Here is a 26,729-nt window from a genome sequence, read left to right on the forward strand (position 1 = left end):
CTCCGACATTTCTACAGTCACCCCGCGAAATGCACTTACTATTCTTTCATGTAGAATCGCAACGTTCTGTACTGGATTGTAGTAAATTTTGTCCTTAATAAAACCCCACAGAAAAAACCTAACGGGGTTAAATCTGGAGAACGTGGTGGCCAGTGTATTGGCCCCTTGTTTCCGATCCATTTATTGTGAAAATGTACGTCAAGATAGTCTTTCACAACTCGATTTCTGGCCACCTTCGTTACGTTCTTCAATGTTGCCATTGACATTTCCGGTTAGTTGAAATAGCCTAACAACTCTTAAAATTGTTGCGTGATTTGGTCGAAGTTGTGGATGACGTAGGTGAAACGTTCTTGCAGCAACTCGTACGTTATTACCATTCTCGTAATAAAGTCGAACCATTTCAACCTTTTCTTGGGAAGAATACTTTTCTGATTTTTGCGAATACCCAACCTAATTGGTTTTTTAACAACTATTCAACATAAAAACCTAATGCTGTTAGTTTTAAGTGACTTTTGAAATTTTAGGTGCTGTAAACCACGCTCGTTTCCATTAGAATCATCAGCGTCACCATAGTGTGTCAGAATTTATAGCCCGGTGTACCGGTAAGATTAAAACCACACCACCGGAGGTCTATCATCATAGTGCCCAACGCCAGCGTCCACAAGCCCGGACAGGTGACAAATCCAGCATGGTAGTAGTACCCTACTACTGAGGATCTCACCTTTGACGCGAGCCACTCAACCCAGCAGAAGGTGCAACCATGGGGCGACCAACCCCTCACTTCGCGCACAGCAGTGGGAATGAGAGTGGATGCTAAAGCAACTCCAGCCGACACCCTGCCTATGGAGGTAGAGAGCCATACCCTTCGGAAAGAGCTCCTAAATGGGAACGACTGCACACAGTGGTCCACATAACCCGTCACAGCTGGCACCGGAGATCCCGGTGGGCCCCAAAAGGCCGGGAAATAGGACCGCCGTGCCCTCATACGGAGGCCCGCCGCGCCACAGTAGGCTACCCAATCCTCCTAGGCGGCCGGTTCGCCTGGACCCTCTCCGTTAGCCTGAGCTAAAACTCAGTTTCCAGCCCAAACCTGACCGAAGTCGGAGGTGGAGATAAGACCATTTGATCGGAGCTAACATCTCCCAGTGCGCCACCGTCCTTATGGTCTCTGGTACATTATTTTAATCACGACCTACCGGATTCTATCTAAAATCCCTCGATTTGTTATTGGTCAAATTAAAAGGGGTCCAAAGCTATTTAGTCTTAAAATGTGACGGGGAACACGTTTCTAATTGAAACCAATTTTGTATCTCTAATGGTTCTCGACATAATTTTAAATGACCTTGAAGACATTGTTCAAGGTCATGGAAATTTCCGTTGTGAAGTCATTGTGTCCTGAAAATTCCTACCTAAAACACATTTTGAGTTATTGGCCCTGTATCGTTTTTTCAGTTAACACCCTGTATGGTTTCTAGGTGGAATTTCATTGTTTAGATTATTTAATTTAGAGTAAAATCAATAACGTATATATGTAGAAGAACGTTGAACAAAAGGCAGCGCTTGGGCCATGATGTAATCGGTTTCAGAATAACTCCGCCCTAAAATCCTAACCTTTAGCGCTCCGCACGCGGTTTTTTGGGCGGAGTTATTCTGTAACCGATTGCATCATAGCACCAAGCGCTAATTCAGTTCTTGTTATTGTCGTGATATTCCACAACTTATCTCTTCGTTAGCTTTTGTCAGGGCCGTTTTAACCTTTCCGTAGGCCTTAGTCAAAGATCTCTCATTTACAGACTTTTTGGAACTTCGTAGGCTCTATTATATGGAATCGTAGGCCCTAATGTCTCCTAAAATTTTCGTAGGCCATAGGCACTTTGCCTAGTCTGCCTTATGGATAAGGCGGCCCTGGCTTTTGTGATACATTTTTAAATGTATGTATGTATGCGCTCGCAGTTCAGACTGTTCAGTTCACAGAATAGCTGGCGCCATCTAAGATATGGCAATTAAAAAGTAGTATTTCGCATTTTAGTGTCATCTAATAGTTGTTTACCGACCAAATAGGTGTATAAATAAATCATCCTCCCAGGAAATCACCAAGAAATAAAATTTCGAGAGCCAGGACCCGCAAGGTATTGTTTATATAGTGCTTGTGGAAATAATGGAAAGTTTTCACCTGTAAACAGAACGTCGTGTTTTTGCCAAGCCTTATTAAGTCGAAAAAGCTAACGGGTTAAAATATAACGCCATGGGGAACGCTTGTGGATTGTAAAGGTAAAAAGTGTCAATTTTTTTTTAACAAGCACTATATAAACAGTGACTTGCAGGTCCTGGCTCTCAGATATATTCCGAAATATTCCTTCTAGGTGATTTCCTGGGAGGATGATTTATTGAAGCGTCTTTTACGTAAACTCCGAATTAACCCTGTAGGCCAGAGCTCTCTTCACACGGCCAACTGTGCTCACGCGCTGTTCGAGCTTTAGCTATAAAATGTCACGCCAAACTATAGCGCAAACAGCACGTAATCAAAGTTGGTCGTATCGGAGAGAACAAAAGTGGTACGGTTACGGCACGTGTTGCTATGCGCCGCAGCACTCCATAGTGGCCAAGGGAAACATAATCGTGGAAAAACGGCCACATAAGCGTCTCTTAAAAATTAGAAGGTCTCATATCGGGCTCGTTACAAAAATATGGTATCAGTTGGACTTTATATTACTCTGCTCAGGCTCACAGCAATTTACTATATTTGAATGGTCTCATCTCGAGATCACAAAAATACGCTATATTAAAATGGTCTCATCTCGGTCTCACATTAAATGAACAAAACGTTTTGGTCTCTTCTCGGGCTCGAATCATTTTCTTAATAAAGCTTGGGCTCAGTCTCAAATCGAGCTCGGGCTCTTAGTGTGAGACGAGCCCGTTCAGCTTTGGTTACAGTCTCTGATTGACTGCCCATCGCACATTGGATGACAGTTAAAACATTATAATTTTCATCAATAGGCCTTTCCACCAATTTTTTCTACGTGCTTTCATTGTTTTTTCTACGTCACCCACCACCAATTTCGCTCAAACTAAACAAAAAGTTGGCTGTACTTTTTGCATTTTCCGGTAAAAATTTCCCCAAACATTTTACGCGGAGCTCGGGTTAGGCTTAGTGACTTCGGAATTCAAACTGATTTTAATTTATTTTTGATACTAATTGAATGAATTATTATTGCAATACTTATATCAACTCTGTGAAAGTATTGTTAATATATTTATTAGCTAATATTTTATGATAAACAACAATTAATCTTAACCCGATACACTACTGTGGCTGTCAATGAAATGTTAAGCCTTAGTTCACAAGACTATAAACATAATTGTTAAACATCATCGAAACCATGTAAAATTTTTCGTTATTTTAAATATTTAAATCCCCTCCTATTATGACTAGTGAAGTAAACGAAATATTTTATACTTTAAACATTTGATATAACAAATTTATTAAAATTACTGGGATTAATTTTAATCCGCCCTGTTTTGTAAATACTTACACTCGGCAGCAGACGACATACCGAGCTCAAGAATCGAGCGAGGGTAAAAACAAGGAGTAATATATATAACGTTGATCTAAAATATCCTTGCAAAAACAGTTTTCCTTCCCCGTAACGAACATTAGGAAAGGTCTATTTAAAAATATACATTGCGGAGCGCCTCGCTCGCTCATACTACGCCACTGAAAACAGTGCCCTACTAGTGCCCTACTCAAATTTTAAGGCTGGTTACGGCGCTGGCAAAATCCCAACACCCCACACAAGGAGAACGCAACCCGTCAAAAGTCGTGGATTTTCGTGTGTACGTTTTTCATTGGCTAGACGCTTTAGCGCCTGCTGCCGTCGGATGGGGAAAATTCGGAAATTGTCTTCCCCCCGCCCGTAAAACGTTCATCGTAAAGGCTCGTGACCCTCGTCCAATGAAATTCGTACACAACCCTTCGTTAGCGTGTTTAAAGGCTAGCTGCGTTCTCCTTGTGTTTGTTGCTCCTAGGTGATATCTCCTAGTCGCTAATTGTGGTGCTATTAATGTTAAAAAGAATTTAAATAACGAGAAGGATAAATTTAGCGCTGGATATGCCGAAGGCATTTCTGGGAGTGATAAAATTAGGTATATGCGAAAAATATGTATTTATGGAAATATAGACCCTTATGAATTAACAATGAAAGACTTTAAAGATAATGGTAGCAATTTCGATCAACGCCTAGGTCAAATATGGATATAGTTACATATCTTGTTTTAACAACCAATTTTGTTAAACCAACAATGATGAAAGCGTATAAAGCATTAGATGCGCATACATATTTCACTTCCGGCTGGTTTCATAACACAATATCTCCCAAGGTTTTGGACGATGGAAATGCTTTACTAATTTTAAAAGTAAGTTTTCAAGTTCCTTAAAAGTTGTGGATATTCAGCCTTGTATTTACACATTTTTTTTTAATTTAAAGGTAAATAATTCTCAGAGTATGTCACAAAATGCTCTGAAAGTCAGGCCCGGACTGGCCCGGGTGGCTAAACGGCGATCGCCGGTCTGATCGGGGTCAACTCAAATTGGGGGCCAAAGAGGAAATATTTGGCATTAATGGAAAATGGGGTCAACACGATTGCATAGCCGGTGGGGCCTGTTACTAGCCAGTCCGGCCCTGCTGAAAGTATGGGTTCTCGCTAAACCTTTTGGCGAAATTGTAACTGCCAAAACGCCAGAGACGGAAACGCCAGAAGATCGCCGAATCCCGATTGCCCGGCTTGTAGGTTGTTGGTTGTAGAACGCGCGTGAATTTTAAGGACGAAAATCTGGTTTAAGGAGAATATGGCTAGCTTTCTACGGCCTTTCCCTCTCTGGTTTAAAACGCGAGCCGGGACCAAGGTTCGTAGAGAAAAATTTACACGGGAGTTTTACTCTAGCCTATACACTAGGCTCGTGTAAAACTAAAAAGCTACCTGGTTAAAAGGGAACGCCATGGGGAACGCTTGTTACTACCGTAAAGGTGAAAAGTTTCCATTATTTTAACAAGCACTATATAAACAGTTACTTGCGGGTCCTGGCTCTGGGAAATATTACTTATTGGCGATTTACTGGGAGGATGATTTATTGAAGCGTCTAATGGGATGCCAGATTGGGCTAGAAAGCAGCCAATTGGGCTTATTTTCACGAACATTGGCTGGAAATAGAAGAGTTGGCTGTTGGTGGAAAATTGGGCTTTCGTGTTTTATTTGGGGATTTTTGTACTGAGAAAACCGCCAAGAGCCAAAATCCATTAAAATTAAAAAACGAACAAAGAGTTTTGTACTTGAGATTTGTCCGGCCAATAAAAAACATCGAAAGTTCGAAGTTCCAGCCATCATTAAACTAGATTGAAAGCTAAAACTCGTCAAATTACGATTAATACACCTAGTATTATATGTATTTTATGTGTCTTTAACTTTGAAATAAAAAATTATCCGGAAATCTTTTGGCTTGTTTTTGGGCTACTTTTCAAAATAAGGATTGGCGGTTTTTTGGGCTTTTGTCAGTTTTGTCAAAGATAATATAACTGCGTACCCTAGATTCGAAATCACGGAGTTTCTCGATAGCGTGTTTTCTCGTGAGGCTTTTACTGAGTTCGCGCCGGAAGTCGGAAAAATCGGGCTCCATACTCCATAGAAGGGTGAAAAATAAGGAATTCCAATAGATAACCCAAGATTATATTACTCACCTTTAGTTTTCTTTCGTTTAGAAACATTTTTAGAGCTACAGGCATGATCCATTATTGTTTTAAAACAATATAACGCAAAAATATCTGGTATCTTGAAAACCGTAAGTCAAAAACCATGGCGCAATTTTCACTAAAACTTTACGTTTTAACTAGAGGTCGGTAGCCCTGCCAGCTCCATGGAGGCAGTTTTTTCCGACTTCCGCCGGGAACTCAGTAAGAGCCTGAGACCCTGAGTTTACGTTCAAGGAGTTGATTTCGAATCTAGGGTACGTAGTTTGGTCCAAGGTTATATTATCTTTGGTTTTGTTTTGGCTGGTTTATGATTCAAAATCTGGCATCCCTCTACGCCGTCTATATCATAGACATCCACATTTTATTGCTTCTGAACTGACAATATTACGGGGTCAGCATAAAGCCAACGCAAAGTACTTGACAAGTTGACATTCGTAAACACCTAAAACATGGATAGTTTGGCATATATTAGTTCCGCGTGCAATTTGCTGCTATCATCTCCAAACCCCTTTGTTTTACAAAATATTGGGCTTTTAAATCGAAAGCGGAGACGGAAGTCGTTCGAAGATGATCTGCTAATGTCTAATTTGCTAGGAAGAAATGCTAAGCAAATCAAGTTAAATAATAATATTGTTAAAAAGCAAACCAAACCACGAAAAGAAACTCAGGAACCTGTTAAAAAAAGGGCATGTTCCAAGAACAATCTCACTGAACAATCAGAAATTTTGAACAATTTTTATGTGAATGCTGATTTTAAGGGGCATTTTGGCCTGTTACGAAGCTCAGTTGAGGTTAACATATTTCATTTCATAATAAATCTCAAACTAATGAAACTAAAACTAATATAAATTTCTTCTAAGTAGTACATAATTCAAAGATTTGGAGGCGAAATTATGGCAAAACGAGCAACTACTGGGCGACCTCCATCTAATGTTACCTATCCTATTCTACTTTCATTATGGACCCTAACAAACCAAGAATCATTTGAGATAATATCAAAACGATTCAACGTTAGCAAATCTCAGGCACATCGAATGTTTACTTTATTTTGTGACACTGTCACAAACAATTTGTATATTGAAATTGCATTTCCATCTGAAATAACAGACATTGAAGAGAGCTATAGAACATTTAGAGAAGTTAATGCTCATACTATGCCTAATGTGATTGGTTGTCTTGGGAGTACTTTTATACCACTAAGGCTGTTGCGAGAGGAAAGCCAAAAGGTTGAAAGTAAAAAAAATCTGCCCGCAATTATATTACAATGCGTTTGTAATGCCACTTTTCAACTTTTAGATATTTTCGTAAGCTGGCCAAGTAACGTTAATTCAGAAACGCAATGCGCACAGACTTGGCACAGTTCAGAATTATACCAAAGGCTAGATAACGAACCATTGTTAGGAGATTATTATCTAATTGCTAATTCTAAATATCCATTACAAGAATATCTTATGACCCCATATAGTGAACAATTTGTAACTAAAGAACAAATGAAATATAACGCGGTATTAGCATCTAGTTGCTGTATTGAGAAATGTTTCGCTTTACTTAAAAATCGATTTAAAAGGTTGGAATATTTAGATACAATGAAAATAGAATTGGCAATAAAAACAATTAGTACCGCTTGTGTTTTACATAACATTTGTATTAGAAGTGGCGAGCCAAATAATACCATTTTCTCAGACCCTAATCCCATAAACAATGATAGAGATTGTGTTATAACGAGTACGAATGGGGAAGCAAAACGAGAAAGAATAACTTGTTTCTTGTCAGTCTCAAACGAATAAATTTATTTGAAAAATTTGACTAACACCCACTCATTTCTTTTTTGTCAACGTTTCCAATAAAACTGCCGTTAAACTTTCAAAGGCTCGTATTTTTCTTTTTTCCAATTTTTGAAGCTCAACCCAACGTTTATTTTCATCTTCCTCACGTTTAGCATCCGCTTCTTTTCGCTCTTTAATGTACTTCAAAAACCACTTGGGAGGTTGCGAGTCATCACTATCATCCAGTTTTCTTTTGCGAGAATCTCTTTGCTTCTTCAAAATATTGACCAGTGATGAATAATTTGTTCGCAGACTAAGACTGTTTGCATCCAAATTAACCTGTTCTTCAGAATCACTATCCAAACTTTCTAGGCTCAAAGAGTCTTCAGAGTCATCAAGAATTGGGGAATTTGACATTGCTTGTAAAATGCTGGCTGCACATTCGTCTGTATTATTCGTCACCGAACTATTGCTCATTTTATCCCTTTCTTTTTCAATATTGTCCATTAATTGAAAATACTCCCATCTTACTTTCGCTTTTTTATCGAACTTACTCACTTTGTTTTTAATAGCACTGTGAATTGAAACATCATTTTTAAAGTTCCAAAGCTTTAAATTTAGTTCATGCAGCTTATATCAAATAAGGTTGATAGGAAAAAGCAGCAAGAGATTTGAATTTTGTGGGAAAATATGCAAAAAAAATTTGAAACACGGGAAACCAGCACACATCTTAAACCATACACACAATACTGTGAAATTTAAGCTCCAGAACCATTCACAAAAATCACCCATAGATGTTGCACAAAAAATAAAACAAGACTAACCGATATCTTGAAAGAAGATTTCGCCACTTGCTGTCACACTGAATTCCATTAACTTCGGGATTGAGGTTCATTGATGTATTTATAATTTTGGCTAGACGAGCCCACAGTTTATTCTTTCTCACATTAGGAGATAAAAATTCAGAATTAAGAGCAGCACGATTTTCAATTAGTAGCATTGTCGATTGATGAGTCCATTTAAATTCATCAGAAGAGTTAACTATAAACAAAATTTGAATAAGTTTAAAATTAAAAAAAGTTATAATTTGATGAATAAATAAATACCAATATTGAAAGATTCACATTTGTCATAGTCTGAATTAAATTGAACTTCTACTTGAGTAACATTAGATTCTTCTGATATTTGATTTTCAACACTCTCAACTGCGGACATGGCTTCACTATCATTGGGGAAGTTTTGAACACATTCGCTCTCATGTAATACCAATTCTCCAACTTGTTCAGATTTTTCATACAACAATTTTGCATATTCAATTGCATACTCTGTACCTAAAAGTTATAGGGCAATAAATTTAGTTCAAAGTCCACTCATTATTATTAATTACTAGTTACTTGTCATTAAGCGATCTGCTTCTTGTTCATCAAGATTAACTTGAAAAGTATTTCCACCATAAGACAATTTAACAACTTTCATTTTACTAGATGATGCACTACTCGTAGATACTTTGTCTTCCATAGTTTAGATTAACAGGATTTAAAAGCTGCTTGTTGGAAAACTGAAACTGATTGGTGCTTGCCTATCAGATTCAGCAGATTCAGAGCACGGCCAACTTCGATCGCGGATGCACGCACCATGCTCCCATGATCCCATCTAGTGAGTATAAAACCAAATAAAAAATCAATAAACGCAGCGTCTGCTTCTTATCGAGTGGTTAGCTAGAATAGATGACCTAAAATCTTTATAAGACTTGTTTACAAACATATTTTACTATTATTTAAAGTTAAAATAATTCGAATTTAGTTTTCGTAAAACAATTTTAAATTTTGGCGTTTTATAATAATTCATAATGTCTCTTGTTGCAGCTTATGGGAGTAGTGACGAAGACAGTGAAAATGAGTCTAATGATATGGAAATTAATGAAATAAATAGTATTAAAAGCATTAAGAAAAATAACGATAACAATAGCCTAGAGAAAGAAGACGATTCTGTAGAAAACAGTACTCTTTTTACCTTATTACCACCCCCAAAAACAAAAAATACTGGTGATATTATTGAGGATGAAGTTGTGACCAGCCACGATAGGAAAAAGCAAACGGTTAAAATAATTATTCCAGCATTAAGCGAGGTAATATGACTAAAGATAAAATTTATAAATTATATGAAATTGTATATAATTATTATAAATTTTTAGTTAAAAGATGACGAAGAAGGAAGCAAAGCAAAGAAAATGAAATTAATTCCAGTAAATATAAATAAAATAGCAGTCATATGTAACTACATTAATTTAAATTTATAATATTTAGAAAGGGTCCAGTTTAATATCTATGTTACCTAAACCTCAAAATTTTGCTACAAAGGAAATAAAGCGTAAATTAACACCTCAAATTCTGAATAAAGCAAAAAATAACACCGTTGCGCCATTGAAAGTCACAACTGTCGCCTGCAAAACCACCACTATCATACCTCGATCTGTGGTTACTAAAGTCTCATCAGCTTCTAAACACGACAGTGATGATGATGATGAAGTGGTTACAGATTTCTTCTCTTTAGAGACAAAAAAAGAACTCCCAGAATATAATCCACAGCCAGAAGTACCAGCGTCTAATTTAAAATCTCCATACAGTAAGATACCAGCAAAATACCTGAAAAAAGATTTGCCAGAAATTAGTGTGGTTCAGAAAACTCCTGAAGTTGTTGAAGAAATTCCGGAAGAAGAAGAAGAAAAGCCATATATAATTCCGGAAGGCCCAGAGTTATTTGCTGAAAAAGGGGTAATATACAAATAAATTAGATAAAAGTACCATCTCATTAAAACGGTCTCCATAGTTCCAAAGATTGACGGGCAAAAAGAAGAAGCAAGAGGAAATTAATATCATTGAAATCAATGCGGAAGATCAACTTCCAAATAAAGATGAATGGCTCAAATCTCTTTCTACTGAAAAAGCGTACACTTCCCACAAAAAGATGGGCATGCCAAGCGCTCAATCGAGAAGAAAACATCAAATTACGTATTTGGCCTTTCAGGTAAATTATGAAAGCGTCCTTACCGTACATCCTATCCTCTAAATATTATGGTTTTATGTTTTAAGGCTAAAGAACGTGAACTGGAACTCAAGAACCAATGGGCTATGAACCGAATGACCAGACAACAAACGCAAGCTAAATACGGGTTCTGAATATTGTTTGATATTGTTTTCTATTGTACATAATATTTTTAGTTATGCAAATAAATCATTAATGTATCCCGACTTATTACTGCTATGCTATTTATTGCTTAGAAATTTTAATAACTGAAAGTTGTTCATTTATGATTCCGCTTAATAGCACCAGATGTCGATAGTGAACCATAACTTTAGTAGACGCGACAAATAATTCGTCTAATTCGCGCGAAATTTGATTAGAAGTTTATCGGGTATTGTCCGATTTCAAAATTACGTTTTTGCGCGTGACAGTACCTTTACATTGTGGGGTATAGCAGGCTCTTTTCCTGCTTTTATACACTAACATGGCGGCGTATTTTCACGCGCAAAATGAATTTTAATATCCCCCAATTACCTTAGGGGAAGTAGAGGTTTTAGTAATAATAGTCCTTTAAATAAAAGATCATACATAGCTGATTATAGAGTTTGTGCTGCTGCTACGGGACATATAACCGGTTTGTCTATGGTTTCTCTTTATACTGCCAAAGCGTATAATTTTCTATGCATAGATCTGGCAGCATTTTTCAACAGGGGGGCAAGACAGTCAGAGAGGGTTTTATTTAACCGCCTATTACCAACAGTGTAAGGATATTTCGATTATGAATACATTCGGTGCGGGTATACTCGATTAGTAACCGGTTTTATAATAGACTGATCAACGAATTACATGCAGGGAAACCAATATTTAAAGAAAGCAATTTGCCTTTCCCCCCTAGATGGCGCCAGTTTACACTCATAGCTATGTATAATAATCTATTTCAGTTTAAATATTTTACATATAAACTATAAATAAAATTTAAAGAAAATACCACCTGCAACGTATTAAATATTACCTCCACATCTAACCAAAAAGGAGAGTCGAAAAAATCAAAAGCCAAAATCGAATCCCTTTTTAGGTTACATAAATATTAATTATAATTATAAAGCGATTTAAAAATAAAACAAAAATTTCAAGTTACAAAATGGTGGCGCCATCTTGTAACACGACGCTAGTTTAAAAATAACCATCCAGTGGCTTTACCCCCGTGAAAGGATATTCTCTGTTGTCATGTGTTGATGCTCTCGTGGACCAAATAATTGGGAACCTCCGTTATAAAAGAGATTTGTGTATACAAAGGGAAAATAAATACTCATTCATTGATCTGTCTATTACCTTAAAATACCAACTCGAATATTTAAAACATCGAATATTTTGGCCGAATATTTTTTAATGAAAAATAGGTTCATTAAACTGATCAAATACCAAATAGTATTTGGAATACAAAATTATTTGACGTATTTGTTTGATAGATTTAGTTTTGGTTTACTAATCTATGAAATTCCAAAAGACGACGAAATTTATAAATGTAGCCAATAAGAGACCTAATAGCGTTCTCTTTTGAACGAGAAGAACCCATGTTTTATTCGACCAGTTTCGCAAACTATTTGAAATCCCAATTATTTTCTACCGCGCTTTAAAATATTGAACTATTTGATCAAAAAAAAACCAATATTCGCGAACATTTTCAAAGTCTGTTCGAAAAATCTTATATTCGATTTGGTATTCGTTCGAATTATTTGGTATAACCAAATATCTCGCACATCCTATACCATTTATACGAGTATCGGTATTTTTAAATTTACCTGATTGCAAAGAGGTACTATTTTTACGATTACTCTTATGATTGGCGTACGATTGTACGAACCGGCTTAGCAATTACCGGTACTTTCAATCCTACGCTAAAAAGCATCAGGTCCATACACCAAATAATGTCAACGAAACCGTTCTATATTAGAGAAGCTAACTTTCACTGTGGCAGATCAATGCCCGAATCTATAACGAAAGGCCAGCAGACGAGGGGAGTAAAAAACCGGCGTAGAGAGGCGTGCATCGCGATGCGGGAAGGATGAGAGATGCTGAGAACCGAATTTTCCCCGTCATTGAAAGCGGACGACATCTCCGGGACAACGCCGTCCGTTGAGCGTTTATCTTTAATCTATAGCTTGGCGAGGAAGCGAGCGTCGGTGGACTCTCCGTGCTTTCCTCATCTTCATCTTCTCTCGCGTCTGTCGCAGCGGCGCATCCTTCGCGTTTTGCCGCCGCAGGTTTTTGCGTCTAAAGCGCTGGGCGAGTCCACGCGACCGGATGCGTCCGGGAGACTCTCCGATGCGGCCGCCACGGAGATCCGTTGCTCAGCCCGAAAACCTCACCGAGTTTCTCCTAAAGGAACTGGTTCTTTCAAATTGGTACCCTGCCGGAGGTATTTATCCGCTAAGGTGAGTTAATTTCTTTCCGGCTCGAATCGAGAGTAAACTGTTGGAGAATCCTCTAGGGCTCCACTTAGCGTTTCAAAGACTGGCTCGTGAACACCTAAACATTTGGGTTCCACGCCTGGGACGCGATTGATTAATTCAAAGGGTTAACGAAGTGTGCTTTCATAAGGGCATCGTTTTAACGCGTCTCTCAATTTCCACTCTTTTAAATTAATATTCACATTTTTCACACTGAAAAGTTTTCCGAATCGGTTGAAAATAATCACTAAAGAAACGAGTCACCCATTCGTAGCGGTGTTAATTAAAAAAGCAATAATGAAACGGTTTCGTTTTGGGTCGTACTACTAAAAGAAATACTTAGTTTTGAATCGTACTATTTAACAGAAAGGGAAACATGTCGGGTTAGATCTAAATACTATTTAAAAGAGGTATTTTTCAATCGCACTAACAATTATAAGTGGTCTAGTTGGATCGTCGTTCTACTATTAAAAGGGTTTGGTTGGTCGTACTACCATTAAGAAAAAGTTGGGTTGGATCGTACTACTTTAAAAAAAGATAATGCTAGACAGTATTGATATGCAAAGAGGTCGTTTTGAATAGTAATGATAATTGAAAATAAGAATCGTTTTATTTAATAATAATATATAAAATACAATGTTTCGGGTCGTACCAATATGAAATTTGTAAATATGGATCGTTTGGATCGTACCAATATGAAATTTAAAAATATGGGGCGTTTGGATCGTACCAATATGAAATTTGTAAGTATGGAGCGTTTGGATCGTACCAATATTAAATTGAAGAATATGGGGCGTTTGGATCGTACCAATATTAAATTGAAAAATATGGGGCGTTTGGATCGTACCAATATTAAATTGAAAAATATGGGGCGTTTGGATCGTACCAATATTAAATTGAAAAATATGGGGCGTTTGGATCGTACCAATATTAAATTGAAAAATATGGGGCGTTTGGATCGTACCAATATGAAATTGAAAAATATGGGGCGTTTGGATCGTACCAATATTAAATTGAAAAATATGGAGGGTTTGGATCGTACCAATATTAAATTGAAAAATATGGAGGGTTGGGATCGTACCAATATTAAATTGAAAAATATGGGGCGTTTGGATCGTACCAATATTAAATTGAAAAATATGGGGCGTTTGGATCGTACCAATACTAAATTGAAAAATATGGGGCGTTCGGATCGTACCAATACTAAATTGAAAAATATGGGGCGTTCGGATCGTACCAATATTAAATTGAAAAATATGGGGCGTTTGGATCGTACCAATACTAAATTGAAAAATATGGGGCGTTTGGATCGTACCAATACTAAATTGAAAATAATGGGGCGTTCGGATCGTACCAATATTAAATTGAAAAATATGGGGCGTTTGGATCGTACCAATATTAAATTGAAAAATATGGGGCGTTTGGATCGTACCAATATGAAATTTGTAAATATGGGGCGTTTGGATCGTACCAATATGAAATTTGTAAATATGGGGCGTTTGGATCGTACCAATATTAAATTGAAAAATATGGGGCGTTTGGATCGTACCAATATTAAATTGAAAAATATGGGGCGTTTGGATCGTACCAATATGAAATTGAAAAATATGGGGCGTTTGGATCGTACCAATATGAAATTGAAAAATATGGGGCGTTTGGATCGTACTAATATAAAATTGAAAAATATGGGGCATTTGGATCGTACCAATATTAAATTGAAAAATAAGGAGGGTTTGGATCGTACCAATATTAAATTGAAAAATATGGAGCGTTTGGATCGTACCAATATTAAATTGAAAAATATGGGGCGTTTGGATCGTACCAATATTAAATTGAAAAATATGGGGCGTTTGGATCGTACCAATATTAAATTGAAAAATATGTGGCGTTTGGATCGTACCAATATTAAATTGAAAAATATGGAGCGTTTGGATCGTACCAATATTAAATTGAAAAATATGGGGCGTTTGGATCGTACCAATATTAAATTGAAAAATATGGAGCGTTTGGATCGTACCAATATTAAATTGAAAAATATGGAGGGTTTGGATCGTACCAATATTAAATTGAAAAATATGGAGCGTTTGGATCGTACCAATATTAAATTGAAAAATATGGGGCGTTCGGATCGTACCAATATTAAATTGAAAAATATGAGGCGTTTGGATCGTACCAATATTAAATTGAAAAATACGGGGCGTTTGGATCGTACCAATATTAAATTGAAAAATATGGGGCGTTTGGATCGTACCAATATTGAATTGAAAAATATGGAGCGTTTGGATCGTACCAATATTAAATTGAAAAATATGGAGGGTTTGGATCGTACCAATATTAAATTGAAAAATATGGAGCGTTTGGATCGTACCAATATTAAATTGAAAAATATGGAGGGTTTTGATCGTACCAATATTAAATTGAAAAATATGGAGCGTTTGGATCGTACCAATATTAAATTGAAAAATATGGGGCGTTCGGATCGTACCAATATTAAATTGAAAAATATGGGGCGTTTGGATCGTACCAATATGAAATTGAAAAATATGGGGCGTTTGGATCGTACCAATATTAAATTGAAAAATATGGAGCGTTTGGATCGTACCAATATTAAATTGAAAAATATGGAGCGTTTGGATCGTACCAATATTAAATTGAAAAATATGGGGCGTTTGGATCGTACCAATATTAAATTGAAAAATATGGGGCGTTTGGATCGTACTAATATAAAATTGAAAAATATGGGGCATTTGGATCGTACCAATATTAAATTGAAAAATAAGGAGGGTTTGGATCGTACCAATATTAAATTGAAAAATATGGAGCGTTTGGATCGTACCAATATTAAATTGAAAAATATGGGGCGTTTGGATCGTACCAATATTAAATTGAAAAATATGGGGCGTTTGGATCGTACCAATATTAAATTGAAAAATATGGAGGGTTTGGATCGTACCAATATTAAATTGAAAAATATGGAGGGTTTGGATCGTACCAATATTAAATTGAAAAATATGGAGCGTTTGGATCGTACCAATATTAAATTGAAAAATATGGAGGGTTTGGATCGTACCAATATTAAATTGAAAAATATGGAGCGTTTGGATCGTACCAATATTAAATTGAAAAATATGGGGCGTTCGGATCGTACCAATATTAAATTGAAAAATATGGGGCGTTTGGATCGTACCAATATGAAATTGAAAAATATGGGGCGTTTGGATCGTACCAATATTAAATTGAAAAATATGGAGCGTTTGGATCGTACCAATATTAAATTGAAAAATATGGAGCGTTTGGATCGTACCAATATTAAATTGAAAAATATGGGGCGTTTGGATCGTACCAATATTAAATTGAAAAATATGGGGCGTTTGGATCGTACTAATATAAAATTGAAAAATATGGGGCATTTGGATCGTACCAATATTAAATTGAAAAATAAGGAGGGTTTGGATCGTACCAATATTAAATTGAAAAATATGGAGCGTTTGGATCGTACCAATATTAAATTGAAAAATATGGGGCGTTTGGATCGTACCAATATTAAATTGAAAAATATGGGGCGTTTGGATCGTACCAATATTAAATTGAAAAATATGTGGCGTTTGGATCGTACCAATATTAAATTGAAAAATATGGAGCGTTTGGATCGTACCAATATTAAATTGAAAAATATGGGGCGTTTGGATCGTACCAATATTAAATTGAAAAATATGGAGCGTTTGGATCGTACCAATATTAAATTGAAAAATATGGAGGGTTTGGATCGTACCAATATTAAATTGAAAAATATGGAGCGTTTGGATCGTACCAATATTAAATTGAAAAATATGGGGCGTTCGGATCGTACCAATATTAAATTGAAAAATATGAGGCGTTTGGATCGTACCAATATTAAATTGAAAAATACGGGGCGTTTGGATCGTACCAATATTAAATTGAAAAATATGGGGCGTTTGGATCGTACCAATATTGAATTGAAAAATATGGAGCGTTTGGATCGTACCAATATTAAATTGAAAAATATGGAGGGTTTGGATCGTACCAATATTAAATTGAAAAATATGGAGCGTTTGGATCGTACCAATATTAAATTGAAAAATATGGAGGGTTTGGATCGTACCAATATTAAATTGAAAAATATGGAGCGTTTGGATCGTACCAATATTAAATTGAAAAATATGGGGCGTTCGGATCGTACCAATATTAAATTGAAAAATATGGGGCGTTTGGATCGTACCAATATGAAATTGAAAAATATGGGGCGTTTGGATCGTACCAATATTAAATTGAAAAATATGGAGCGTTTGGATCGTACCAATATTAAATTGAAAAATATGGAGGGTTGGGATCGTACCAATATTAAATTGAAAAATATGGAGCGTTTGGATCGTACCAATATTAAATTGAAAAATATGGAGCGTTTGGATCGTACCAATATAAAATTGAAAAATATGGGGCATTTGGATCGTACCAATATTAAATTGAAAAATATGGAGGGTTTGGATCGTACCAATATTAAATTGAAAAATATGGGGCGTTTGGATCGTACCAATATTAAATTGAAAAATATGGGGCGTTTGGATCGTAATAATATAAAATCTGAAATATATATAATAATAATATCTTTTTTATCCGTCCTAACATTAAATCTAAAATAAAGCAGGTTTTTGATCGAACTATTAAAAATGCTAATAATACATGGTTAGATTTTCGTAGTTATAGTATTTTTTATGTTATTTTCTTCCAAGTTATATTAATTAAAATATATAATATTATACATAATATAATATTACAGTTGCCATGCTTAGATAGGCTTAGGAAGATTTGATCTAAATTACTTTATTAATTTTGGTTGTCTGAGAAAGCTAAATGAGAAATCAATAATATAATTTCCGAAAATGCACTTTGCCTCGAACTGTTTAGGGTCTGACCTGGTAACACGATTCCCACGATCACCCCCGAGAAAGACGCACCGTGGACACCACACCCAAGGTGACCCACCCCGTTTTTGACAAGGTCAAGACAGTCAGGTTGATTTATCACCCCCACCAAAGAGGTGTCCTCCCATTCTAATCAATTGGAAATGTCGCCAAACATTTTCCCAAAATTCAGTGCCGGCGGAAAGAAAATATTTGGTGAGGTACAAAAGTAAAAATCCGTAGCAGCCCACAGCGCTCCCTAAAAATGATGTGTTTGTATCATTGTATCATTTGCGAGGGGCAGGTCACTTCCATTTTGGGTGCGTCTTAATCATAGTAAAATGATTAAATCGGGGTAATCAAGATTAAAAAATCTAATCAAGATTAGAAAATCTAATAACGATTTAATGAATCTAATCACTATTTAAACGAGATTTAATCATTCTAATCATGGTCTAATCTTTTTAATAAGGATTTAATAATTCTAATCATGGTCTAATCTTTTTAATAAGGATTTAATCATTTAAACAGATTTAATCATTTTAATTAGATTTAATCATTTTAATTAGATTTAATCATTTTAATTAGATTTAATCATTTTAATTAGATTTAATCATTTTAATTAGATTTAATCATTTTAATCACGATTTAATCAATATAATCGGTCGAATCGAGAATTTATCATTAAAATTAAAACTAAAGTACGATTTAATCAGACTAATCACGATATAATTTTTAATCAGGTTTAATAATTTTTATCAGATTTAATCATTTAATCATGATTAAATCAGATTTAAACATTCTAATCATGAATAAACGTGATTTAATCAACTTAATTGTGATTAAATTGAATTTAATCAAAATAATCACGATTAAATCGGATTTAATCGTTTGAGGGGTGCGTCGTTAATGAAGGAAGTGATCTGCCCCTCGATCATTTGCTAGTGATTTTCACGACAATAGAGCAGTGTTTAGCAAATATCAAATCTAATAAGGTATTTAATTAAATTACTTTCTTAATTTATAAAATTATATGAATATATTATTATAATACGCATAGTATAATCATATGTAACATAATTACTCATAAGTGTGCCTCTGTTTAACATCTCTGTATTAACAATTTAAATGAGACCTTGTTTCACAGCCACCAAAGAAAATACGGACTAACGTCGCGTAAAACTGGTTTTAACTTCCTTCCCTCCCCGCCAGAACTAGTTTTGATGACGATAAAACCGTCGTCGACTGGGAAGTGACGTCAATTACGTCACATCCTTGCAACAAGGTCTCATTGAGAAAAAGTTCTTTCTGGCACACTTATGAGTAATTATGTTACATATGGTATAATTATTATTTCTAAGGGTTTTGGAAAGTTATGGACTAAAATGTAATTTATGAAATATTTGGAAGGGCGATTTGGGGGAATGTACCCCCCCCCCTGAAATCTAAGAGGGTACAGTGTACCCAGCATGTACCCCATATTCCACCGACACTGAGCATATTGGCGGGAATTATGAAAATTTATTATTTTTGTTTGTTAAAGATATTTTGCTACCTTAGTTATCAAACCAGGTAACTCGACTTAAGTTATTTTGATTTTTAACGTCTCTCGAAAGAACATTGAATATCGTTGACACAAAAAATAGACGTACTAAGCCACCCCTGGAAAACGTGTAGACATAGCTCTATTCCGTACAATCTACACTCAGCTACAAGTTCCTACGATTACGTTTTCGAGGGATCGTTTAATCTGCCTAATATGAGAAAAAGAATGTCCATATTATTTCAAAGTTATCGTTTTATTTTAGCTTAAAGTCAAATTTATTTATATCTGAGATACCTGATTTTGAAACGAAGCGAAGGTATATAGAGATTTGGTATGGAAAGAAAATTTGGGTCGGGCAGACTGCTCACACTTTTCAACTAGTTTGTTCGATTTTAGTTGGAGATAAATCGTATAGGAAAAATCATGTAGTGTGAAAGTGGCTTTACTCCACTTATCGAGAGCTTAGTCACTCTTTCGTTGAAATTTTTTTGAAAAATGGAGATCAATTTATGACACTGTCTTAGTCATATATTTCACGTCTCTTAGCTAAAAGTAACAAACGCAGCTAGTTTTAATAGGCCCTACACATTTCATTGGCCGACTGTAACCCAAATCACTGTGACGTCACAGAACGTCTCCTATGGTTTTTTACTATAGATAAAAAATTTGCGCGGATACACTATTTTATTTTGGTTACGTTTTCCCGCAGAAATGTTTTTATTCAAGATTTTTTTGATCGAGTAGATTTTATAAATTTCAAATAAATAACTGAAATATTTCATGAAAATAAATTTTAGCTAGTCTATGCATTCGACCATTTTATTATAAACAATGGACAATAACTATAGCAAATACCGGTATAGGGTAGTATCGCTCTGTAGCTTTGAGATCTGGCTGCCATTTTGAAGGCAGTTTTTATATATATTGTACAAAGCGTGGGTGACGTCGACATACGTCACGTGGCTCACGCCGATATTTCTCTATAGCAATTGGCGTTGAAAAGATATCACCATCTGTCAGCAAAACGTTTTTAAATTCCATATAACCCCTTAAATTTAATTAATTGTATATAATCATAAGTAATATAATAACAATAAGTATGACAACTTGCAAAAATTATCGCTCAACTGATTTTCAGAGTTATTGCGCAATCAAGGTATAGACCTCCCTAGTGTCTAAATATGGCCAGTGCTAAATATACTAGTACCAAGGACGATAATACCCTGTTTGTTTGCGAATCCAAGTTGAAGCTGGCAAGAAAATTAACATAAAACAATAGAAAATATGGTTAATATAGTTAATTAATATGGATATGATTGAGAAATGTTCCCAGAAGCTAAGTGATTTAGTTAAAAGGGAACGGCCAAGATTTTCCAAATATGGCCCAATTTCAGTATCAAAAGATTAACAAGACGTTCAATATACTAACACAAACCTTTTTTTGTCTTGAAAAAATAGCTTTTGGCCCAAAAAGTTGAAAAAAGGTGTTTGGGTTTGAATTTTCGCCGCCATCTTAGCTGCCGCCAGCGCCCCTAACCCCGTATGAGCGATTTGCGAACTATCCTAACTTTTAAATTGCGCAATTTAAGATTAAGACTCTTATAACTGGAACGCGCCGCGCGGGCGAAACATATTTTTCGCGTCTTCGTTGTTTTTCTGTCTCACCGACTTCTCACCAGGTGTCGCGGCGGACGCGCGCTTTTCGATTTCCCGAAATTTCTTTATTTTATTAAAAATTAACCACTTAATATTTTTTGATGCGGTTTTCGCCATAAATTTTAGTTTTTAATGGGTTATAGGGCTATCTAACTGGTTAAAGCTTGACCGTTCCCCTTTAAGAACCTAAAGAATTCTATGATGTGATTAGCTCCATAACGTGAAATCTACATTAACAGTTCTAACCAATAAATAATAATATCAAGCGACTTTTGAATTCAGGTGGCCGGGTTACAATGCGTAGGAGGGTGGTGGCAAGCCCTGCATGCCACGCGAGCCAACAGCTCCCTACACTAACTATTACCGTTAACCTCAATTTTCGCGCGTTAAGTTATACTTTCCATAATAAACTATAACTGACAAAAATCGCGCTAAGCCTTGCTGGGATTTTAATAAAATTCCTTTCTAGAAAGAAATATTTGGCAAGTGGTCGGAATTCTCATTTTTTCTGTCAGTCGAAAATGCGGCATTTTTTTCGTATTTTATATCTGGAGATTTTATACGCATTTCTTAACCATAAAAACTTTGCCATTTTTACGTCCTTTGGGAAATGAAAATGAAAGTATAAAATTCGGGGGAGGCTCATTTTTTTTCCAGGTTTTGGCATACGTCTGAAAAGCGAAACGAAGTTTGGTTGTTTTAAAAATATTCCGCGTTCGTAGCGACCTCTGGGGAAAGAAGTTATTATTAAATGCATCCAGGTGAATATGTTTGCCTCGTGATTGATGGAAGAAAAACCACGCCCCGTCCGCTTTTGCTCGTTTGTAGCAGCGTTGCCAATTCCTGAAACTCAAGAGTCACAAAATTATCGATTTCAGAAATAAATGATCGTACGCCTAAAAACTGGCGATAAATTTTAATTTTAAGTGAAATACTGACGTTAAACTTATGAGTTATTTTTTTTTAATAACACTTGAAGTTCGACCGATTGAAAAATTATGTTTAAAAGTAAGCTTTTTACTGAATTTCTGCAAACTAAAAAATATAGTACGCGCAAGATGAATTAAAAAAAAAGTGAATAAATGACAAATCATTTAAGCTTTTGCTCTTTTAAAATAAATATTTAGTAGTTCGTCTAATTGAACGTAACAAAGTAGAGATAAAGTTTGTCTTGCACCGTAAAAATCTATTAGTAGGAGGCGAATAATATAATTTACGATGTAGGATAGCGGGCGAAATCCTTTTTTATCCTTACAGATTGCCGCCATAAAGGATTGTTCGATAGTCCATGAAGCTTCCCCCGTTAAAGACGCGAGTCTCCGCGCGGCAGTTGGGACTCAGCGTACGGGTTGTTTGCTATTGACCTTACCATTAGTGACCGATGGGCTCATTGCGCAGGCCGCTCTATTTTTCGGTGTCCTAATTATCATGATTAAATGATCACGATTTAGTCATACAAATTTCGATTTAATCATACCCCTCTCTATTTAATCATACCACTCTCGATTTAATCATATCACTCTCGATTTAATCATACCACTCTCGATTTAATCTTAAAAATCTCGATTTAGTCATACAAATCTTGATTTAATGATACCACTCTCGATTTAATCATACCACTCTCGGTTTAATCTTAAAAATCTCGATTTAGTCATACAAATCTTGATTTAATGTTAAAAATCTCGATTTTGTCATACAAATCTTGATTTAATCATACCACTCTCGATTTAATGTTAAAAATCTCAATTTAGTCGTACAAATCTTGATTTAACAATACCACTCTCGATTTAATCTTAAAAATCTCGATTTAGTCATACAAATCTTGATTTAATGTTAAAAATCTCGATTTTGTCATACACATCTTGATTTAATCATACCACTCTCGATTTAATCATACCATTATCGATTTAATGTTAAAAATCTCAATTTAGTCATACAAATCTTGATTTAACAATACCACTCTCGATTTAATCTGAAAAATCTCAATTTAGTCATACAAATCTTGATTTAACAATACCACTCTCGATTTAATCTGAAAAATCTCAATTTAGTCATACAAATCTTGATTTAACAATACCACTCTCGATTTAATCTTAAAAATCTCAATTTAGTCCTACAAATCTTCATTTAACAATACCACTCTCGATTTAATCTTAAAAATCTCAATTTAGTCATACAAATCTCGGGTTAATCATACGAATCTCGATTAAATCATTTTTATAATGACTTAATCTATTGAGGGTATCATAATAATCATGATAGTGACCTGCCCCTCGGTTTCTCCTGAATACCCCCAGTAATGTTAGATCGAGGAAAATTAAATTTACCTTTTAAGACCAAAAACCGCACAACCGGTTGCTACTAATATTTTTCCAAATGCAATCGATTTAATAATGGATTGCGATTTCTTTAATTAATAGCTTCACTTTAAAATTAACGTTCAAATTTCCTTAAATATGAGAAATTTACCTCTTAAAATACTTTTAATTTTAGGTTATGGTAGAAAATACTCTCTTATGATCTTATTTTTAAACTACTTCAATTGGATTCTAGATAACTGGAGGACAAATATCTGAGAACTAGAGTAACTCGCCAATTCCATTATGTGGTAATTAATTTGAGAAAATTAAATTGAAAAACACTAAAACGAAACCTTTTTTCCCCACAATACATCCTTACAAATCATGCAAGATAAGATTTAAAAAAGATTTTACAATATTTAAGATAAAGATTAAATCGAGTTGGACGGTATTTAAAATGAAGATCAAATCGCAGTTCGATTATTCGCTTAAAGGGGAATTGTCACCAAAACCAAAATTTACGAGTTGTTTTTACAGAATTATAGAAAATATAGTAATTATTATGTCCCTGAAATTTTATAGTTATTGGAAAAGTATTTAAAAAGTTATGCTACTTTTACCGCGAGCTACATCAAATGGCTCCAAAAAATTTAGAAATCGCGGTTGAACCTACGTGCAGCGCCCAAAAAATGAAGCGGCAAAAATTTGAGAAAGGGTGGAGTGTAAGGCATTTTAAAAACACGATAAACTACAATCTACCAATATAACTAGGTTAAAAAGCCAAAGAGAAGGTCGTAGCAGACGACAGTTCCGACCGAAAAACGATAAAACCGGGGAAAATAATATACTTCGTTCACGAGATGGCGCTGCGGGTAGGTTCAACTAAGCGGTTCTGAGATTCTCGGGTCGGGAGGGATAAATCACGAAATTTGGTTGCTAATAATTAATCAAATACTGAAAATATTAACATGAAATATTTTGTATAACCATTTTCGGACGTCCTCTATCCATTTAAATGGTTTTTAACCAATTTTAGGGTGGTGACAATTCCCCTTTAATATGAAACAGCCTATACATTTCACAATCATAAAGAGTAAAGGGTAAACTGAAATAACCCAGAATCAGAACAACTCCTAACATATAATCTATCCGTATATATGGTTGATTACCTATCTTAAGTGACCAGATTGATAAGGAATTTAATGGAGCTAATTACGTTAAAAACAAGTTGTAGCGCGTGTTACCAAACAATTTTTGTAAAAGAGTAAGCATTTGTAAATATTGAAAATTAGTTAAGGGCAGTTAATATTGACTAATATTCAAAAAACAATCCAATAAACAGGATGATCTCGACCTTTGAAATGATTATATCACAAATATACCAAATCTTATATTGGAAAACTAATCGCAACAAACTCGTCCTCGACAATGGTGATTTCGACATTCAAAATGATTGTATCGAAATTATAATAAAATCTTGTATGAAAAGTAATTGCCATAAACATGGTGAGATCGTCCTTGAAAGTGGCAATGTTTTAAATTTTAAAGGCCTAGGTTTTCTTCTGCCTGTTTTCCTTTAAGTTTACTTTCCGCCGCGCAAATATCCTGGTGGTAGCCTGCCAACGTGTTCTGCGGTTGGTCTACCACCAGGATATTTGCGCGGCGGGAAGTAAACTTAAAGGAAAACAGGCAGAACAAAAGCTAGGCCTTTAATGTTAGGCAAACCTGATTTAGAGAAAAATGTCCACACAAAAACGCATCACCCTCTACAGAAGGCCTTTCGAAGGCCGTGTATCAGGAAGAAATATGGCCTCTGAGAGAACTTATACGCGCACTCTGGCGTCTGGGCCTTAAATCTTGGTCGCTTTCAGCGTAGCTTATAGAGAAAGAATCAGAAGACATACATTAGGCCGCATCTTCGTATATTGGCGACCTTGCGCGGAATTACAGTTGCCCCGTTAACGGTAAATACAAAACGTTCGGTTCTACGCCAACGTTTGGCCGCCCTTTCGAAGTTTGATAGTTGCGCGGATCGCGAAGGGCTTAAATTAATGACCAAAATCAAAACTAAGCGTCACAATTTCTCTTCTGCCCGGGATAAAATTCAATTAACATTTTGGGTGGCTTTTTTTTGGGAATATTTTACAATTATTAATTGGCTATGCGAAATACATTTCACGGTCTGTTGGTTTATTCTTGAGAGATATTTTTCAGTAAGAATTCTTCAAGGTTCTTAAGTAATTTTGTCTAACCAAATGGCAATTTTATTACCAGCAGGAGCTTGTGTCGAAAAAGTCGATTAGTCTTTGCGTGAAGTAATTATTGGGCAGCCTTAACGCCATCGGAGGGTTGTTTTTAAATACGTCCGCAGTTTCTAGATGGAGCTACTAGTTTGAACCTAGTAATTATTTATAAATTTTGTTTGCCTTCAAAGGATGTCCAGTTTGGAAAGGTACCATTGGTGGGGTTTATGGCTATGGGCGTGAAAATCCTGATCAAGACAGAGTAGCAACACAACTATTCGTTCTTAAAGCTATAACTAAATGATAGAAATCTACAGAAAATCTAGGATTCAAAATTAAAAATAATCTGCAAATACATTTAAAACAAAATAATTGATTTTCGAAAACATAAAAAAATTAACTCATCAACAACAAACTTTTAAAAATTTACTTTGAATACGTTTTGTTTAATAGTAGGATCTTACCAAATAGTTTCAAAGCTACTATACGCGAACTTCTACGCTATATCCGAGAAATTTATCTGACATTGGGAACGTCGGGAACACAGGAATCCGGCATTTGAAAAAGCAGACCGCGATTGAAACTAACAACCAAGGCCATTTAACTAATTAGGTCGTACAGCAAACAAAATGTTAAGTGTCACTTTGTTTTCTAAATTAAGTTTTATTGGGTGCATATCAGAAGTAAATGAACCGAAGTTATCGAAAAAGCGCTCGGAATTGGAGGTCGTTTTCCTTATGAAAATGATGAGAAAATAGAGTCGTATAAAAGGTAATTCCCTTACCCGTCTTTTGACGCGATATTTGCACTTGGAAATTGTGGGTTTAGCTATTTCTATGTTTAAAAAATGGTTTCATAAAAACAAAAAGTTATTTTTTCAGCCTAGGACCGTGCCAAATTTCAAATTCGAGGTCAAAATGTAACTTCATAAGGAAAACGCCTCCAACATGTGGAGTATAGCAGACTGATAACTTCGGTTCATTTACTTTTGGTGCATATGGCATCGTGGCCTTCACATCATTTTTTTTTAAAAAAGGAAAATGTAGTTAGTGCATGTGTCAACATGGTCTTATCAGTA

General features: G+C 35.5%; 3 protein-coding genes across 6 annotated transcripts in view; 2 read left to right on the plus strand and 1 right to left on the minus strand.

Annotated features, from left to right (window-relative positions):
* Nucleotides 1-7,335: 7,335 nt before the first annotated feature.
* Nucleotides 7,336-9,103, minus strand: LOC149921255 (uncharacterized). Of its 2 annotated transcripts, none has more exons than XM_090163257.1 (4): nt 8,905-9,103; nt 8,635-8,841; nt 8,335-8,551; nt 7,336-8,084 (listed from the first exon to the last, which is right to left on the minus strand). In XM_090163257.1, the coding sequence occupies exons 1-4, from the start codon at nt 9,026-9,028 to the stop codon at nt 7,562-7,564; spliced, it is 1,071 nt and encodes a 356-aa protein (XP_090019383.1). In that variant the 5' UTR covers nt 9,029-9,103; the 3' UTR covers nt 7,336-7,561. The 2 variants fall into 2 exon arrangements, with proteins under 2 accessions (XP_090019383.1, XP_090019382.1); XM_090163256.1 differs by having other exon boundaries at nt 7,338-8,084; nt 8,617-8,841; nt 8,905-9,102.
* On the plus strand, nt 9,072-10,761 carry LOC149921256 (proline-rich protein PRCC). 2 transcript variants are annotated; one of them, XM_090163259.1, is made up of 6 exons: nt 9,072-9,166; nt 9,376-9,638; nt 9,705-9,755; nt 9,817-10,284; nt 10,340-10,537; nt 10,603-10,761. In XM_090163259.1, the coding sequence occupies exons 1-6, from the start codon at nt 9,154-9,156 to the stop codon at nt 10,687-10,689; spliced, it is 1,080 nt and encodes a 359-aa protein (XP_090019385.1). In that variant the 5' UTR covers nt 9,072-9,153; the 3' UTR covers nt 10,690-10,761. The 2 variants fall into 2 exon arrangements, with proteins under 2 accessions (XP_090019385.1, XP_090019384.1); XM_090163258.1 differs by lacking the exon at nt 9,072-9,166 and having other exon boundaries at nt 9,235-9,638.
* Nucleotides 10,762-12,721: 1,960 nt separating this feature from the next.
* LOC149921257 (ras-like protein family member 10B) overlaps nt 12,722-26,729 on the plus strand; it is a 121,094-nt gene continuing 107,086 nt past the window's right edge. For both annotated transcript variants that reach the window (XM_090163315.1, XM_090163316.1), the window contains exon 1: nt 12,722-12,969. The gene's annotated coding sequence lies outside the window, so the exon portion shown is untranslated. The remainder of the gene's footprint in view (nt 12,970-26,729) is intronic.

This window comes from Leiobunum rupestre, chromosome 11 (assembly GCF_980474605.1).
Source record: "Leiobunum rupestre chromosome 11, qqLeiRupe1.1.hap1, whole genome shotgun sequence".
Taxonomy (NCBI): domain Eukaryota; kingdom Metazoa; phylum Arthropoda; class Arachnida; order Opiliones; family Sclerosomatidae; genus Leiobunum; species Leiobunum rupestre.

Coding starts and splice junctions, on each gene's coding strand:
- LOC149921255 (XM_090163256.1), bottom strand. CDS start 9,028: ATGGAAGACAAAGTATCTACGAGTAGTGCATCATCTAGTAAAATGAAA. Junction 8,842..8,904: donor AGCAGATCGCTTAATGACAA/GTAACTAGTAAT, acceptor TATAACTTTTAG/GTACAGAGTATGCAATTGAA. Junction 8,552..8,616: donor ATGTGAATCTTTCAATATTG/GTATTTATTTAT, acceptor TTTTGTTTATAG/TTAACTCTTCTGATGAATTT.
- LOC149921256 (XM_090163258.1), top strand. CDS start 9,360: ATGTCTCTTGTTGCAGCTTATGGGAGTAGTGACGAAGACAGTGAAAAT. Junction 9,639..9,704: donor TTATTCCAGCATTAAGCGAG/GTAATATGACTA, acceptor ATAAATTTTTAG/TTAAAAGATGACGAAGAAGG. Junction 9,756..9,816: donor AGAAAATGAAATTAATTCCA/GTAAATATAAAT, acceptor TATAATATTTAG/AAAGGGTCCAGTTTAATATC.